The sequence below is a fragment of the Antechinus flavipes genome, chromosome 2, assembly GCF_016432865.1.
Source record: "Antechinus flavipes isolate AdamAnt ecotype Samford, QLD, Australia chromosome 2, AdamAnt_v2, whole genome shotgun sequence".
In the NCBI taxonomy this organism is placed as follows: domain Eukaryota; kingdom Metazoa; phylum Chordata; class Mammalia; order Dasyuromorphia; family Dasyuridae; genus Antechinus; species Antechinus flavipes.
Window position 1 is genome coordinate 297,071,023 of NC_067399.1, and position 18,504 is coordinate 297,089,526.

Sequence of the window (18,504 nt, forward strand, 5' to 3'; positions counted from 1 at the left end):
CATTTATTAATTGGAGAATGGCTTGATTTCTTATAAATTTGAGTCAGTTCTCTATATATTTTGGAAATGAGGCCTTTATCAGAACCTTTAACTGTGAAGATGTTTTCCCAGTTTGTTGCTTCCCTTCTAATCTTGTTTGCATTAGTTTTATTTGTACAAAGGCTTTTTAATTTGATGTAATCAAAATTTTCTATTTTGTGATCAGTAATGGTCTCTAGTTCATCTTTGGTCACAAATTTCTTTCTCCTCCACAAGTCTGAGAGATAAACTATCCTGTGTTCCTCTAATTTATTTATAATCTCATTCTTTATGCCTAGGTCATGGACCCATTTTGATCTTATCTTGGTATATGGTGTTAAGTGTGGGTCCATGCCTAATTTCTGCCATACTAATTTCCAATTATCCCAGCAGTTTTTATCAAATAATGAATTCTTATCCCAGAAGTTAGGGTCTTTGGGTTTGTCAAACACTAGATTGCTATAGTTGACTCTTCTGTCTTGTGAACCTAATCTTTTCCACTGATCCACTAATCTATTTCTTAGCCAATACCAAATGGTTTTGGTGACTGCTGCTTTATAATATAATTTTAGATCAGGTACAGCTAGGCCACCTTCATTTGATTTTTTTTTCATTAATTCCCTTGAGAATTTCGACTTTTTATTGTTCCATATGAATTTTGTTGTTATTTTTTCTAGATCATTAAAATATTTTCTTGGAAGTCTGATTGGTATAGCACTAAATAAATAGATTAGTTTAGGGAGTATTGTCATCTTTATTATGTTCGCTCGGCCGATCCAAGAGCACTTAATGTTTTTCCAATTATTTAAATCTGACTTTATTTGTGTGGAGACTTTTTTATAATTTTGCTCATATAATTCCTGACTTTCCTTTGGTAGATAGATTCCCAAATATTTTATGGTATCAACAGTTATTCTGAATGGAATTTCTCTTTGTATCTCTTGCTGTTGGGTTTTGTTGGTGATATATAAAAATGCTGAGGATTTATGGGGATTTATTTTGTAGCCAGCTACTTTGCTAAAATTATGAATTATTTCTAATAGCTTTTTAGTAGAATCTCTGGGGTTCTCTAGGTATACCATCATATCATCTGCAAAGAGTGATAGTTTAGTTTCCTCATTGCCTACTCTAATTCCTTTAATATCTTTCTCGACTCTTATTGCCGAGGCTAGTGTTTCTAATACGATATTAAATAATAATGGTGATAGTGGGCAACCTTGCTTCACTCCAGATCTTACTGGGAAAGGTTCCAGTTTTTCCCCATTGCATATGATGCTTACTGATGGTTTTAAATATATGCTCCTGACTATTTTAAGGAAAAGTCCATTTATTCCTATGCTCTCAAGTGTTTTTATTAGGAATGGATGTTGGATTTTATCAAATGCTTTTTCTGCATCTATTGAGATGATCATATGGTTTTTGTTTGTTTGGTTATTGATATAGTCAATTATGCTGATAGTTTTCCTAATATTGAACCAGCCCTGTATTCCTGGTATAAATCCTACTTGGTCATAGTGTATTATCCTGGGGATTAATGTGTATTTTTAAAAAAGAAATTATTTTAAAGAAGAGAATCAGTGGAACAAACAATTTTTAAAAATCAAAAATAATCAAACTCATTAACCCAGCATTGAATCATTTTGAAAAACTAAATTATCTAGATTGGAACTCTCCATTTGATGAGACTTTTGAGGAAAATTAGAAAGAATTCTGGTAGAAATTACATATAGACATAAAATCATAAAATAAATTTGAAATTCATATGTGAAATGAATATTAAAATCATACCACAAAAAAGAGAACCAGATTAGGTACCTTTCATAGCTATATGACTACATCAATAATTAAGCAAACAAGGGATAAAAATAGTTACAAAATATAAAATAGATAATTTTGGTTATATTAAGTTGGAATGCTTTTATATTAATAAACTTAATATAATTAGGAAAAGAAGGAAAGAGATTGAGGGAGAAACCTTTGCAACAAACATAACTGATAAAGGTCTGATGTATAATAAATCAGCTAGCAGAAATATATAAACCAAAAGCTATTTTTTGAGTAATTAAGTGGTCAAAATATTCGAAGAAATCATTCACACACAAAAAATTGCTATTAACAATCCTGTAAAAGGTATTTCAGATCACTAGTAATAGTAGAAATGCAAATCAAAAACAACTTGAAAGTTTCAGGTCACACCCAGCAAAATAGCAAAGGTGACAAAAGATCAATATAGTCAGTGTTGGAGAAGCTGTGGAAAGACCAGCTCTGTGGGGAGAATTACGCATCTCTCTGACTATTCTGAGAAGTAATTAGGAAGAAGAGCAAAAATAGCAGAATAGAAGGAAGCAGAACCGCCCAGCTTTTCCTCAAAACTACTTGGACAAAGATTGAGAAAGAGCATTAAACTGAACAGTAATGGGGAAATCCAAAGAGAAACATCAGGGGACCATTTTCCTAGTAAGATTGAGCCTACTGACAAGAAAATAGGGTGAATATATAACTCTCGTTATGACCCTGGAACCGGAACTTAGCTTAAGCCAATAGATAAAGGGCTGGACTAATGTTAATATGGTCACTGCCTACTTAGATTCTGAGGTTTGTAGACTCCTGACCGTGGTTTGAATTCAGGGGAAAAAAAAAAACAAACAAACCTAGACTTGCTGCTCTGTTGATGGAGCTTCCGAAGACAGCTAGCTGTAGGTCGCCTTCCTTATTATGTAGCTGGAAGAGCGGCCGAACTGTTAACCAATCTCTCATCCACACTCTCTGTCTTAGTTACTAGTTTATGGGTTGAATCTTCTCTTGGGATTTCAAATTGCTATTGGGATCAAGGATTAGCCACAGAGCTTTCGGCTACTCTCTGTTCCCAAATCCTTTTAATTCTACCTCTTCAGAGTTTGTAGCTTGAGCCCCTTTTAATATCCTTAATAAAAACACTACTCAAAACTCAGCAAGAGGAAGCCAGAAAATACATATTAGATGTGACCATACAAAAATCCTACATTATCTACAGAAGTGCACAAATTCCCAATTGGGAGAAGACTGGAAAATAAAGAAAAGTAATAGCAGCAATAAAGAACAATGATGGAGCCAAAGATGCCTAAGACACAAATTGAGAAAAAGAGAATTACTCCAGACCTATAAGTAAAGCCTGAAAGAAAAACATTTGGCAAGATTGGAAGGAATGAAGCAAAAAAAAAAAAAAAAAATTAAGACTTTTGGAACTCAAGGTTTTGTAAAGGTAAATGTTGAAAATTATCTTTGCATATATTTTGCAAATTAAAAAAAGTTATTTTAAAAATTTTAAAGATTTAAAATTTCTATTATATGTAATATCTGGGCTAGCTCTCTGGAGGGCCTCAGGATCAGTCGAAGTCCTTGCTCTTTAGGAGGAGAAGTGAAGGAAGCAGACAAGCTGCCACTCAGCTCATTAAAAATGAATCCTGGACTCTCAAGTTTGGAGCCTGAAGTCTTCTCTACTCAGCATGCTACGGCAGAGAGACTCTGATCCTCTCCCTCAGCTCTCCAATCCTTGCCTACAATTATCTCACCACCAAACATTCAGCAAGCACCAATCATGAGGAGAGCCATCACATTACCGTACCATCTAAGTATATGCTTATAGAACCATTATCTCATATGGAGTAGGTAATTAGCCTTAATTAGCTGTCTTAGATTCAAGTATACCTTTTCAAAGTTCCAGCCCTCTACATTTATCAAATCAAAGAGAGCTCTAGAAGAAAACTGGAAAAGAAAAGAATTCTTGAGAAAAGCCTTCAAGAGATGATTAACAGCTTAATACAAGAGAGACAAAATGTTAAATTAAAATAGACCAACAGAACTTAATACTCCATAAAACTCCAAAAAACTCCATAAAAGAAGAAATATTCAAATAAATTCAAAATACTGACAAATATAGAAGAAAATATAACAAAAACAACTGATCAGAGAGTAAAAAAACTAAACATTACTGAATTACTTGTAAGTCATAATAGAAAAACAGCCTAGATAACATATTTTAAGAAATCACAAATTATTCTAATATTTACAAGAATCAGAGAGAAGAGTTAACATTGAAATAATCCATCAGTCACTTCCTGAAAGAAACCCCCAAATGAAAATTCCAAAGAAGGTCCTTTGGGTCAAAAAACAATACGCGCGCGCGCACACACACACACACACACACACACACACACACACACTGCCAGCAGCAGAAAGAAAGAATTCAAATGCTGAAGAGTCACAGTCAAGATCACTCATGATTTAGCAGCCGCTACAATAAAGGAATAGAAATGTTGGGATATGATATTCCAAAAGGCAAAAGATATATTCTGGTGACCATAAGTAGCTAACTCAGCTAAATTGAACATAATCTCTACATGAAATAAAGGGCTTCCAAATATTCTTGATTAAAAAAAAGACCAGCAGTTAGTAGTACTTCAAAATACAAACACAGGAGTCAAGAGAAAGTAAAAATAGTATACTTTGATTTGCAGTCAGTCTCTATAGTTCTTTCTCTGCATGTGGATGACATTTTCCATTCAAAGTCTATTAAAATTGTCTTGGATCATTGTATTGTTGAAAAGAGCCTATCTATCATAGTTGATTATTATACAATCTTGCTGTTACTGTGTACAAGGTTCTCCTAGTTCTGCTCACTTTAGTCAGCATCAGTTCATGTAAGTTTTTCTGAAATCAGCCTGCTCATCATTTCTTATAGAAAAATAGTTTTCCATTATATTCATATAGCATAATATATTCAACTATTTTCCAATTGATGGACAGCCCTTCAATCTCCAATTCCTTGCCATCACAAAAAGAACTTCTTACAAACATTTTTACAAATGTGGATCCTTTTCCCTTTTTTGTGATCTTTGGGTATTTGTCATAGTTTTCATAGCCCTTTGAGCATAGTTCCAAATTGCCCTTTACAATGATTGGATCAATTCACAACTCCATCAATAGTATATTAATGTCCCAGTTTTCTCACATGCCCTCCAATATATATCATCTTCTTTTCCTATTATCCTAGCCAATCTGATAGTATGAGGAGAGTCTCCAGAGTTGTTTTAATGTATTTAATTTTTATTATAATAATATTTATTATAATTGATATATAATGATGTAATTCTAATAAATATTATTAATTTGATTAATTAATTAAATTTTAATTTAATTTCTCTAAATCAATAGTGCATATCTAAATTCTTAAACGAAAAGCTGAATGATTTAAAAGTACAGATAGTAAAACTATAATTGTTGAGGACTTCAGAGTAATCTTTCAGATGCAGATACATCTAACAACAATAAACAAGAAAGTACCAGATCTTAAACTTTTTTATAAAGTAGTTTATCATCAAAGCAATCTGATGCTGGCCAAGTAGATTAGGCATAAAACATATTATAATAAATGGCTATAGTAATTTAGGGTTGGATAAGTCTGAAGATAGAAGCTTTAGGGATAAAAACTCACTATTTGTCTAAAACTTTTAGGAAAACAATATGACAGAATCTAGTTACAGAACAAAAACATCATTTAATGAAATATGGTCAAAATGAGTGTGAGTTAGACATGAAGAGTGATACCATAAACAAATTAGAAGAGCATACAATAGTTAATCTGTCAAGATCTATCAATAAAAAAGAATTTAGGACAAACAAGATAAAGAGCATTATAAAATATAAAATAGATAATTTTGATTATATATAATTTAAAAGATTTTGCAAACAAAACAAACAAAATCAGTGCAATCAAAATTAGGAGGAAAACAGAAAATGGGAGGGGGGGGAGAGAGAGAGGAATTTATAGCCAGTATCTTTGATATAGGTCTCATTCCTAAAATATACAGAGAACACAATGATATTTATAAGAATTATAAGTCATTCCTCAACTGACTAAAGATCAAAGTATATGACAGTCAGTTTTCAGACCAAAAAAAAAATCAAAGCTACCTCTATAGTCATTTGAAAAAATACTTTAGATAATTTTGATTAGAAAAATTGATTATTGATTAGAAAAATGCAAATTAAAATAAGTCTGAGGTACTATCTCATGCCTATCAGATTGACTAATATGATAGAAAAGGAAAATGATATCTATAACATAAAATAAAATTAGATCTTTCCAAAAAATCAAGATGTATCAGATTGACTAAGATGGCAGAAAAAGATAATGATAAATGTTGAAGATGATGTGGGAAAACTGGAACACTAATTGGATTTGTGATTCAGTCATTCTAGAAAACAATTTGGAACTATAACCAAACGACTATAAAACTGTGCATACTCTTTAGTCCAGCATTGTCTTTGCTGGGTCTATGTCCCAAAGAATGCAAAAAGAGGGGAGGGTACCCATGTGTATAAAATGTTTGTAACAGCTCTTTTTATGGTGACAAGGAATTGGAAATTGAGTGGATGTTCATCAGTTGGTAAATGACTGAATAAGCTATGGTATATGAATGTTATGGAATATTATTGTTCTGTAAGAAATGATGAACAGGCTGATTTTAGAAAAACCTGAAAAGATTTACATGAACTGATGCTAAGTGAAGTTAACAGAACCAGGAGAATATTGTACATAACAATAGCAAGATTATGTGTTCAGGATAAACTTAGCTCTCTTCTCAGCAATACAGTGATCCAAGACAATTCCAATTCACGTGGGATAGAAAATGATATCCTCATCCAAAGAGATAACTATGGCGACTGAATGCTAATTGAAGCATAATATTTTCACCTTTTCTGTGTTTGCTTTTTTTCCTCATAGTTTTCTCCTTTTGTTCTGATTTTTCTTTCACAACATGGTTGTTATGAAAATATGTTTAAAATGATTGTACATGTATAACCTATATCAGATTGCTTGCTGTCTTAGGAAGGGGGGAGTGGGAATGAAGGGAGAAAAGAAATTTTGAAACTCAAAATCTTACAAAAATGAATGTTGAAAACTATCTTTACATATAATTGAAGGTACAATATTGTTGAAATTTTTTTTAAAAATCAATAATGTTTGCTACCAGCACTACTAATCAGTGAAGTGTTAGGAATATTTATCGTAACAATAAGACAAAAAGAAATTGTGGAATTAAGCATAAGCAAAGAACAAAAAAATGACACTTTTTACAGATAAAATTATGATTTATTTAGAACCCTAGAGAATAGAATAAAATAAATATATATGCATATATTATTTGTCATATATATATATATATAGAGAGAGAGAGAGAGAGAGAGAGAGAAACAATAATTTGAGCAAAGTTCGAGGATATAAAATAAATCCACATAAATCACCAGCATTTTGTATCTTACTAAGAAAATCTGTCAGAAAAAGCTAGTTTTAAAAAATTCCTTTCAAAGTAACTACCAAATATACATATATATACACACACACACACACACACACACACACACACACATATATATATATATATAACTAGGGAAGCTACCTAACAAGGTATACAGGAACTATATGAATACAGCTACAATTTTTAAAAAATTTTATTTCATTTTACATTGTTTTTAATTTAACAAGCACTTATATTCTTGCCTTTTTTACTTTTGCCCTCCCTTGGGGAAATAATAAATGAAAACAAAACCTTTATAGCTAATATGCATAATCAAGCAAAATAAATTACCACAATAGTGATATTCAAAAAATGTGTGTCTTATTCTGCATATTGAATCCTGCATTTCTGTCAGGAAATGGGTAGAATGCTTCATCAGTAGTCCTTTATAATTCATTGCACTTTTCATGGTTAAGTTTTTCAGAGTTGTTTAAAAAAATGCTTTATATGTAAATAAACACCTAAATAATTCGAGATATATTAATTGGTCATGAATAAGTTGAATCAGTATAAATAAAATACTAACTAAATGAATTTACCTATTCAGTGCTAGACCAATCAGGCTATCAAAAGATTTCTTTACAGAACAATAAAAAGTAATGAAATGCATTTGAAGGAACAAAAGGTAATGAATCTCAAGTGAAAATTATTTTTTACATTGGGTCAAAAAGGGATCTATAAGAACCATGTCCCAAATTATACAAAGCCATAATAAAACTGGCATTGGTTAAGAAATGGATGAATCAATGGAACAGACTAACAAACAACACATAGAAGCAAATGAGCATGTTAGCCTAGGGTTTGATAAACCCAGACACCCCTTTTGCTAGGATAAAGACTGATTACTTGTTAAAAATCTCTGGAAATCATTCTGGTAGAAATTAGATTTAGACTAATACCTCAAAACCATCTAACAAGATACATGCTAAATAGATATGTGGCATAGATATTAAATGATGACATCATAAACAAATTAAGAAAGCAAAGAAGAAATCATGTCTATGAATAGAGGAAGAGTGCCTCTATTCACTCAATGGATAGGGAGAAGATAAAATGAGCAGTTTTAATTACTTAAAATAATTTTGAATTAAGTTGCAAAAAAATTCATCAGATTTCTCAGATAAAAGTTTCATTTTCGAGATATATAAGTGAAACAGAAGGAAAACTGTTCCTTTTACTGAAGTTGTGTTCCCTTTAAGAAACTCTATTTCCTTTTGATCTATGATCCCTTTGGAATCTCATCCCCTCCTGCAGAAAGCCTATAAGTTATCTTTCTGGGATGCCAGAGCCTTTGATTCAATTAGAAATCCTGGTCAAAAAGCACCCCTTTTGAAGTGCCATTAATTCCAATAGGGAGTCTGAGCTGAAAACTGATAAGAATCTAAGCCAGAGAACCTCGGCTCCTGAAGCCCCAAGACTCTTTAAAAAGGGCAGTCTCTGGACTAGCTCCTTGCAGATGGCCCTAGGTAGTTTGCTCAGTTGCTGGGACCCTTCTGTCCTCTGAGAAACCATTCTCAGCGCCAAATTCCATTTCCCTAATAGGTCTTTGCCACTATAAAAGTTAGTCCCTTAGCAAACTGACTTCTATCCAACAACAAACTTTCATTTTGCAATTAATAATTTGGGAATAAGTGAATTCTTTCACTTTTAAACCTATGGCCAATTAAAGGGGACTTTTAACAATTTTCTTATTGTCACAAACCTCATGACCACCAGGAATTGGGGACATTCAAAATGCATCATAAGGAACTCAAATTTATGAGTAAAAGATTTTCTTTCCTTGTTAATAAATGATCAAAATGCATGAATGGGAAATTAAAGGAATTGATAGTTAATTTATTTTGCTAAATTGCTTTTTTCTGCATGTATTCAGAAATGATAGTGATTCTGAAAATGATATAGACCAAAATATATTGTTTAAAATTGTTTTAGTGATTTTATGATAGTTGAAAATGCATTTAGTCTTTCTGCATTTTCCTAGCCAACAATTTAATATCACCATTTAGTGTTCAAAGAAGGATTAATTTCCAATAAAATGTGATGTTTCAGGTTTGAAGATTTATAGACCTCCTCATGTTACATATCTTTCAGATTTATGTTTATTCTTAAAATTTACAAATTTCAAATATTTTAGGTATCATCTTTAATACTAAGTATTTGGACTTTTTGTTTTGTCGTATCAGTCGACTAGACTTAGTTCCTTGAAGACAGAACTTATGCCTTATTTAACTTTGTATTTACAGAATTGAGCACAATACCTTGCACAAAGTCACACTCTTTGTTGAACTGTATAAAATAAAAATACCTTATATATTTCTATCAGGGCTTCTTACAGTGGATCCCAATAAGAGACTTAAAATGTCTGGCTTGAGGTACAATGAATGGCTTCAAGATGGCAGTCAGCTATCTTCAAATCCTTTGATGACTCCAGATATACTAGGATCTTCAGGAGCTGCTGTGCATACCTGTGTAAAAGCAACCTTTCACGTAAGAGCAAATTACAAAATTTACAATTGCAGTTTTAGAAAGTATATGCCCTATTTTAAAATTATTGGACTTATAGTAACAATTAAAATCTGTGTGGTAGCTTCAATATATACTAACATATATAGAAAATAACATTTAATAGATTGGATTCTCTTCTGGTTTCACATAACTCTTTATTTGAACATCAAAAGAAATTTCAAAAATTGTAAAAGTTGGATGTTTTACTTAATAGTTCCATAATCTTAAATAACAGATTTAAATTGTTTGTATTACTTGCCATAATAGAAAAAGATTCCATGTTGTTTCCTTAAAAAAACAAACATTCATGTGAAACCACAAAATCTATACTAAAATAAAGCCATTCTTTCATCAGTATTTATTATGTATGTAACATTCTACATAATTCCAACTTGAATACAAAGGAAATAGAAGATCCAATCCTACCTCAACTAGTTTGCTGCCCAGTTGAGGAAATAAGATAGGTTTATTTGTGAGTGTGTGTGTGTGTGTGTGTGTGTGTGTGTGTGTGTGTGTGTGCTGTAGATGGTGTCATGGATCCGTGGTGGATCTGGAGCCAGGAAGACTTGAGTTCCCATGTACATTCACAGCTGTATGACCCTGGGCAAGACTCTTAACTTTCTGTTTGCCTCAGTTTGCTCATCTGTAAATTGAAGATAGGAACATCATCTCCACAGGGTTGTTGTGAGCATCAGATGAGATAATATTTAAAAAGCATTTATCACAGTGTCAGGCACATAGTAAATGCTATGTAATTAGCTGTCTTTATGTTGTTTTTATTAGTGAAGAAACTAGATAAATTTTTTTTTAAATCATAGTGTCATTGTTTTACTTTTTATTTTTATTTTTTTATTTTTTTTTATTTTTTTTTGCTGAGGCAATTGGGGTTAAGTGACTTGCCCAGGGTCACACAGCTAGACAGTGTCTGAGACCAGATTTGAACTCAGGTCCTCCTGACTTCAGGGCTGGTGCTCTATCCACTGCGCCACCTAGCTGCCCCAGAAACTAGATAAATTTTAAACCTAACATGAAGTGCATGTTATTATAGTAACTGATTATAGACAAAAGTGCTGAGCAAATCTTAGCAATTCAGGAAAAATCACTTTTGTGGGAATAATCAAGAGCTTAAAAAATAGAATCTAAAAGATTCTCTAAGAAAGGAGGAGGGCATTGTTTTCTTTGAGACTGAAGAGAAGAATAAGAGAATAAAGGTCAGCATAGGGCTATGTGTGTTGAAGAAAAAAGAAATGCTGCTAGGAGAGCTTTTTGTAGGTGACCTAGATTTTCTAATGATGTACAAGATTCACAGACTTCATAGCTACAGAATAGCGATGGGGATAAAAGGATAGGTAGATGTGACAGTGGGTAGAGTGCTGGCCCTCAGACACTGACTAGCTGGGTGACCCCAGACAAATCACTTAACCCGGTTTGTCTCATTTTCCTCATCTGTAAAATGGGCTGGAGAAGGAAATGGCAAACCAATATTTCTGCCAAAAAACCTCAACTAGGATCATAAAATAATACATGACTAGAAATGACTAAACAAAAAAAGCAGGGGCTGGAGATGTAAAGAGAGTATTATCAACATAGTCGTGATAAGGGATTAACCAAGGAATCAAAAAGGAACTTGTAGTAACCGGGAACAAGTATTGGGCACAAAGTACTAAACAGCCATTTAAATTAAATTGAACTATAATGAAGCATAGCTACTCATTTTGGGTACTTGATGATAAAAATTTCAAAGACCAAACCCAGTGCCAGTAAAATGATGGTGTTCTGAATTGTGAGTATTCCTCAGATATTTCTAGTTAACCAACAGTTTGCTAAATTGAGTCTGATTTCTTCTGGGGATAACATAGAATCATTGGCCCACACATAGCATTTGAAAGGGGGCAATTTTTTTATGCTGCATACATTTTAGAAGTATTACTCGAACGACCTACTTTATCATCCTAAATAATATGGAAGTGGCTATTTACAGAGGCTTCTCCCTAGCAAAATGGGCAGAAGGGTTATTGTTGTTATTCTGTCATTTCCAACTCTTTATACCCCATCTGGGATATAGTAGCAGAGATACTGGAGAAGTTTTCCTCTGTGTTATTTAATTGTTTCAAATATATCTGACTTTTTGAGGCCCTGTTTGGGGTTTTCTTGGCAGAGATACTGGCATGGTTTGCCATTTGCTTTTCCACTCATTTTCAGCTGAGGAAACTGAAGCAAACTGAGTTATGTGACTTACCTACGGTCACCCAGCTCATAAGTGTCTGAGGCCAGATATGAACTCTGGTCTTCCTGACTCTGGGCCCATCACCCAGTCAGGTAGGAGGGAATGCCAAAATGTTGGCTCTTATTACAAGAAGTCACGACTTGTTGGTGGAATTTAAAATATGAATATATTCTTACTCTAATATAGATCATTTTTATTCCTAATAGGCCTTTAACAAGTATAAGAGGGAGGGATTCTGCCTTCAGAATGTTGATAAGGCTCCTCTTGCAAAGAGAAGGAAAATGAAGAAAACCAGCACAAGTACGGAGACCCGCAGCAGTTCAAGTGAAAGTTCTCACTCTTCTTCCTCTCATTCTCATGGTAAAACAACACCAACAAAGACACTACAGCCAAGTAATCCTGATAGCAATAATCCAGAAACCATCTTCCAGTTCTCTGACTGAAGAATAACAGTGGTGGGATGGAATTGGTGATACACTGCACCTTTACTTCCCTTGGCTTAGAATTGAGTGATGTCTATTGATTTAAAAAAAAAAAAATACCTGCCATGTCATCTTGCTCTCATTTAAATTCTGCCTTTTAATGGATTTCTTTTAAATAATCTATTTGGTTTGTCCTTGTCCAGTTATTCTGGACACAGTTTATTACTGTGAATAGAGCTAGTGTTAACACTGTTTGGAAATCAAGAATAATCTCAACAGTACTTTTTTTGAAAGAGCAAAGCTTTCTGTAAATTTAACTAGAGGTTTTCCTCAACTGGTTAGCTTTGAGCTGCTTACAAAATATGTCTTCAGTTTTTTTAGATGACTGCTAACAGATTGGCCTGTCCTAAGATAACCATTTGTTTTCATTTTGGATGGTATGGGGTATAAAAGAAAACTTTGCAACCTGTGCTCAATGACTTACCAGTGAGAATGTCTGATTTTTCATAAGGATTTTGTGATGAACCTAATGCATTAAATACATTTGTTTCTTGAGGGAAGGTTTTAACTTACTGTTTCTAATTAACAGTTACAGATAATAACATATAAATGTAAATCTTTTTCTAAAAAGGATTCAAAAACATAAGATCCCTTGGTATGTATTTGGAATCCTTATGAAATGCATGTTGATCTATGTACATTTTTAACTACACACTGCTCTTTCCTAGCAATTTATTTTAATGGTGATTGAAAAACATTAGGGTACATTTATCTCTTTTCTAAGTCATATTGCACTTTATGAAGGAGTGTTACAAAAGGAAGCAAGCTGTTTTATAAAGTGCACAGCTTATAGCACATGTACTGTATTTTAACCATTTTTTCCATTATCTACTTTAAATTACTCCTCACATCTCTTTTCTACTTTGGATGCAACAAATAGAATAGGCCTGGCTATATGGTTAAATCATAAGCCACTTATGCACTGATGTGAGGATAAACTAAAGGGAAATTTTACTAAACACTGTGCTTCATAACTGTACACTGTGTTGTGCTACAGGGAGGGATTTCCTCCTGTGGTAGTTTATTATGTATATAATTATTTTAGCATCATAAATGTGATTTGTTTTGAAACATTTCAATTGTTAACTTTTAAATATGAAAAACATTTTATAAACTTATGCAGAGCACTTTTAATTGCTCAAGTTCTGAACTCATATGGAAATCTTAAGTGCTAATTCTTTGTCTAAGAAGTTTCATTAAGAGCTTGCTGCATTTTAAAGTAAATAAATCCATTCCCTATGCAAAAAAACCAAACACACACAAAAAGGTTATATGAATTGTAGTTAGATTTTATTTCATAGAAATCACAGGGAGTTGTAAGGACTCTAAAAATCAAAATTAGCCATGTTTACAGGAATTATACGTAACAAAGCCAGGCTAACATTTGTTTTGTGGTTTTAAATCAATGATAACCTTTTGAGTATTTGGGAAAGGATTTGGGCATGAACTTACTTTATTTATTATTTTCTTAATAATAACATCAAAGATAATAGCAGCATTAACTTTAGCCTGATGTGAATACTGAAATATTGCACTGTTTATGTAGTAATATATTTAATATTAAATCAATATGTAATTGATGTCATTGGGAATTAAATGGCCAATATTGATATTTTCAAAATGTTGATATAAATTTTATTCGCATTTTCTTCTTAATGATTATTAAGAGTAATTTTTTCTATTTTTGGAAGAGCCCATTGGTTTCATAATTCTTATTGAGTCAGGGACTGTTATTTGTGCACTAGGTATTTAAGGTAATGATGAGAAAATCTAGAATGAATTACTACAGTCTACAAACAGTTCATAAAATATGCAAATGAAACATAACTTTTTAATATTAATTAAAATTTCCATTAATAGCAAATGTTATTCTATGAGTAAGTTTTTAGTAAATAATGCAATTGCTGTACAGACTTAAAAGAATTTCTTATATAAGGGAAATGGTTAAGAAAAAATTTCAAACAATATGCTATTGGTAGTATGGTTGATGCTAGTTTAAAGTGAACATTTTGATAGATATAATTTTCATTTCTTCTTTTCTCTGATTTCCTCTGATGGAAAAGCTTATAAGAAATAAAATAACAAAAAAAGGCAGAATTAATGAGGAAGAAAAGGTTCCGTTAAACCACAAACTAAGAAACCATCTCTTAATCAAGAATTAACTCTGAGAAAGCTTTAAATTAAGTCCATAGTGATGCTTCCCTTTTCAGAATTCTTCCCCTAATTATAAATGCCAAAAGGTCACTATTTAACATGATATGTTTTTATAATTAACACCATTTCAATTTGGATTCAGACTTTTATAATGTAAAATAAATTACATTTTGAAATTGATGCTTTCAGGTTATTAAAATAGAAAAAATTGTATGCATGCAAAATGTTAAGATGAAATGATTGTTGTCTTTATCAATAGATAATGAAAATGCATATGACCAAAAAGAAATATATGAATACTTTTATACCATTAGTGTGGCAGATGGGACTGAATGTACCACACTATAACTCTACCCAAGTCCACTACTGCCACCTCCCACAGCATTTTTACTGTATGAATGTGCTTATTTGGGGAATATGTGACTTGGCCCATTCTGTAAGTTCTAGTTAATGGGGTTCTGTTTTCTTTTGAATCTTAATGCTAGTGATTGAGATATGAATAAAAATGATACTAAAGGAAAGAACTAAGAAAGGAAAGATTTTTTTTTTAGCTTGCTAGAAATTATGATTCTCCAGAGTCCATCTTTATCCATAAGATGAGATTCTTTTTGGTGAGTAAATATATATGATATTCTGAAATGCATTAACTCCCTAGGTTACCTAAGAAATATGGGTCACACCTCAGAGAGAGTAAGTTAGTAAATTATGTACTTATTTTCCTGAAACAGTTAATGCACATCCCAATATGTCTGTCTTGAATTCCAGTATTAGTTGTATTTCCACTTGAAATTAGTCTTAATTTTAATACTCCTGATGTTTCTAAAATGATTACATAATGAATGCATTTTAACTGTATGAGAAATTATTTTAAAAGACTAGTAAAATTGCAATAACTTTTTATTTATCAAAGAATTATAAAATCTATTTTGAATGTCACATTATTTTTAAAAATATTCTCAGATATTATTTTATGAGAACATAACTTCGATTTAATATATTCTTGTTCACTTCTTTCAGTTAGCTATTTAGACATTCACTAGGAAAAAGGTTTTTATTGGGAGATAATTTCTAATTTATTGTTCATTTCTATTATCCAGATATATTTTCAGTATAGTCTTCTCTTGACTGGAAATAAGAGAAGAGGTTTATGTAATCCAATTCCTAATAATCACTAATTCCTAAACAATTAAAATTATTTATGGCAAGCCACTTAAATTATGGCAAAAATAATTGTGAATTAATTCTGTTATAGTGTTATCAAATATTTTTTCATTTAAAATTTTTTTTATAAATTTGGAAAAGTTATGTTTCTAAATCAAATATTTCCTTGTGATAATTAAACATATCCTTCACATGTATGTCTTGTTCTTTAGGGAAACAACTCTTAAAAAATTAATATAGCAGAAAGTTATTGAATCAAGAATTTTAATAAGAGCAATTTTTAAATTGCTACAGCTCATGCAATGGAAAAATTAACATAGAGAAAGAAATATTGATTAAGTATGATACTGTAAATATTCTTAACCCAAAGAAAAAAGTCTCTGCAACTATCTTGTAAGTTTTATTCAGCTATTCATTTTCCTAATCAAGTTCACCTCAAAATGTGATATTTTTTAAGAAACAAAGGATATGTCCCCCAAAAGATGGTTTCTTTAAAAAGTACTTTTAGATATGGATTTCAAGGAGAAAGGAACAATTTTTTCATAAGAGCAGTTCACAAGCCTAATTTCAGTCATGTTCTGTAATGTTTTTCTTTTGAGCTAAAGCAGGTAATTCCTTCTGACCTACTTCCTTCTTTTCATTTATTTGCTCCCAGTTGTATTTTTAGCTAGGTGCTTGCCATTGCAGTTTATTTCCTTGTCTAAAGTTGTTTGTCTATACTGTTTCATGAATCTCTTAGAAATTGGCCAGCTCCCATTGTACTGTATATTGCTTCTGTTGGAGTTGAGGTGAACATATTTTTGAACCAAAAACTTAAGTCATGTTAAGAGGTATAATTCTTTCAAAAATCTCAGTTTTTTAAAAGCACACTTTTCTCCTTGAATTTGATACCGTTCCAGAAAAAAAAAAAAAAGGGATGTGTGGATAGACGACAATAAGTACAGTTAATAAAAGCTGTTTCCGAAACCCTTCACTTCTTCCTACCTGTGCAAAGTTGAAGATATTAACAAAAAAATAGTTGATCCCTGTGATTTTGCTTTCTATTTTTCATGACAATATATGTAAGAATCCAGATTAGTATGTGAAAGCAACATGTATTAAAAAAAAGAAGGCTCTTACTACTAAAAATTGAACATTTCTGGTTTATCATGACTGAAAAAGAATGTTATCGATTTGAACATGTTGATGGAATGCTTTTTTTTTTTAAGTGATTGACTTGGTATAGAGTAGGTCAAATGTGTTTAATTTATTTCTACATGTCTAGACACTGTGGCAATAGTATTTTATATTTTGTTAATTTTCTTTTGTTATTAAGGCCCTTTTCTGTGCATTGTATTTGATTGTTACAAAATCTGTCACCTCACCAAATATCAATTTTCTTTTTAGATCACTTCCTAAAGTTAATGAGTTTTCTTTTTTTTAATTCATATTCATTTTAAATTCATTTTAGATTTAGCCCCCAAATGTATATTGAATTACATGATTGAAGAAGTAATATTTGATTTTACATGAATAATATCCTAGTTCTTAATTTTTCACAATAAGAAGTTGAACATCTTTGTTTGCTGCAAAGAGGTTGTCTCAATCTTTTCCCCACAAATAGATGTTGCTTTGTAGTAGTATTTATCATAGTTTTTTTTTTTAAATACTCCATAAAGCTTTAATAAACCATTTTCTCCAAAGAGTTTAAAGTGACCTGTTTCATGATTATTTTTTAATCCCACTAAGGAATACTTGGGTACTTTTGACATTTCTGACTACATTTTATTTCAAGGCAAAAGATTAGCTTAGTAATAATTTAGATTTTTAGTGGCTAATTATATGATGCTTTTTATCATTGTTGTTGCTATTATTGTAACTTGTGACAATTTTAATTTTTTTAAGTAATAATATAAATTTTGGATTTTGAAAACAGACATTTCCCCCATTCTAACTGATACTTTGATATTCATGATTGTTCAGGTTCCACAGTGAATCTGGATAGATTATTTTTACATGTATCATAAATACAAAATAAAGTAAAATTAAAATTAAAGTGTAGAATAGTTTTTGTTTTGATAAATAAGCAGAGAAATATATATATATGTATATATGTATATAGGTGCTATTTTGCTGAAAAGCTGTTTTTGTTGCAATCCCCAAATTTAGTCTTTTTTTCTTAAAATATTGCTTATTTTATGAATTTAAGGGAAAAAAAAGGTAGGATAGAAAACCAAATGAGAAAAACAGAAATTTTAAGTCATTTAGAATTTTAATTTGATATAATGAGTGCCTTTAAACTTCTATTTAAAGCTCTATATTTTCTTAATCATTGCTTTTTAAAATTAATTTTAAAAGAATACATTTTAAATTACTATAATTTTATTCTATATAACTATGTAAATTTTCCCGCAACCTTAATGAATGATGAGAATGTGATTTTAAGTAAACTTCTCCATTCCTTATGTCTTAGCAAGACATAAAAAGAAATGGTTGAATGAAAGAGTTTTTTGTGCCTCCTAGAACACATTAATAATTAAGAATAAACATATCCATCATCATTTTTAAAACCACATTTGTTAGTTGATTTTTTCAAATTTCTGAGTGCATTTTCTCTTTTTCTACCCTCTCACACACA

The 18,504-nt window shown here is 31.4% G+C and overlaps 1 protein-coding gene across 1 annotated transcript in view; it reads left to right on the plus strand.

The window, feature by feature from the left end:
• RPS6KA5 (ribosomal protein S6 kinase A5) overlaps positions 1 to 17,571 on the plus strand; it is a 204,657-nt gene extending 187,086 nt beyond the window's left edge. Inside the window, exons 16-17 of the mRNA XM_051977407.1 lie at positions 9,682 to 9,845; positions 12,297 to 17,571. Of these exons, the coding sequence (XP_051833367.1) occupies positions 9,682 to 9,845; positions 12,297 to 12,533 (401 nt within the window). The 3' untranslated portion in view covers positions 12,534 to 17,571. The remainder of the gene's footprint in view (positions 1 to 9,681; positions 9,846 to 12,296) is intronic.
• Positions 17,572 to 18,504: the final 933 nt, after the last annotated feature.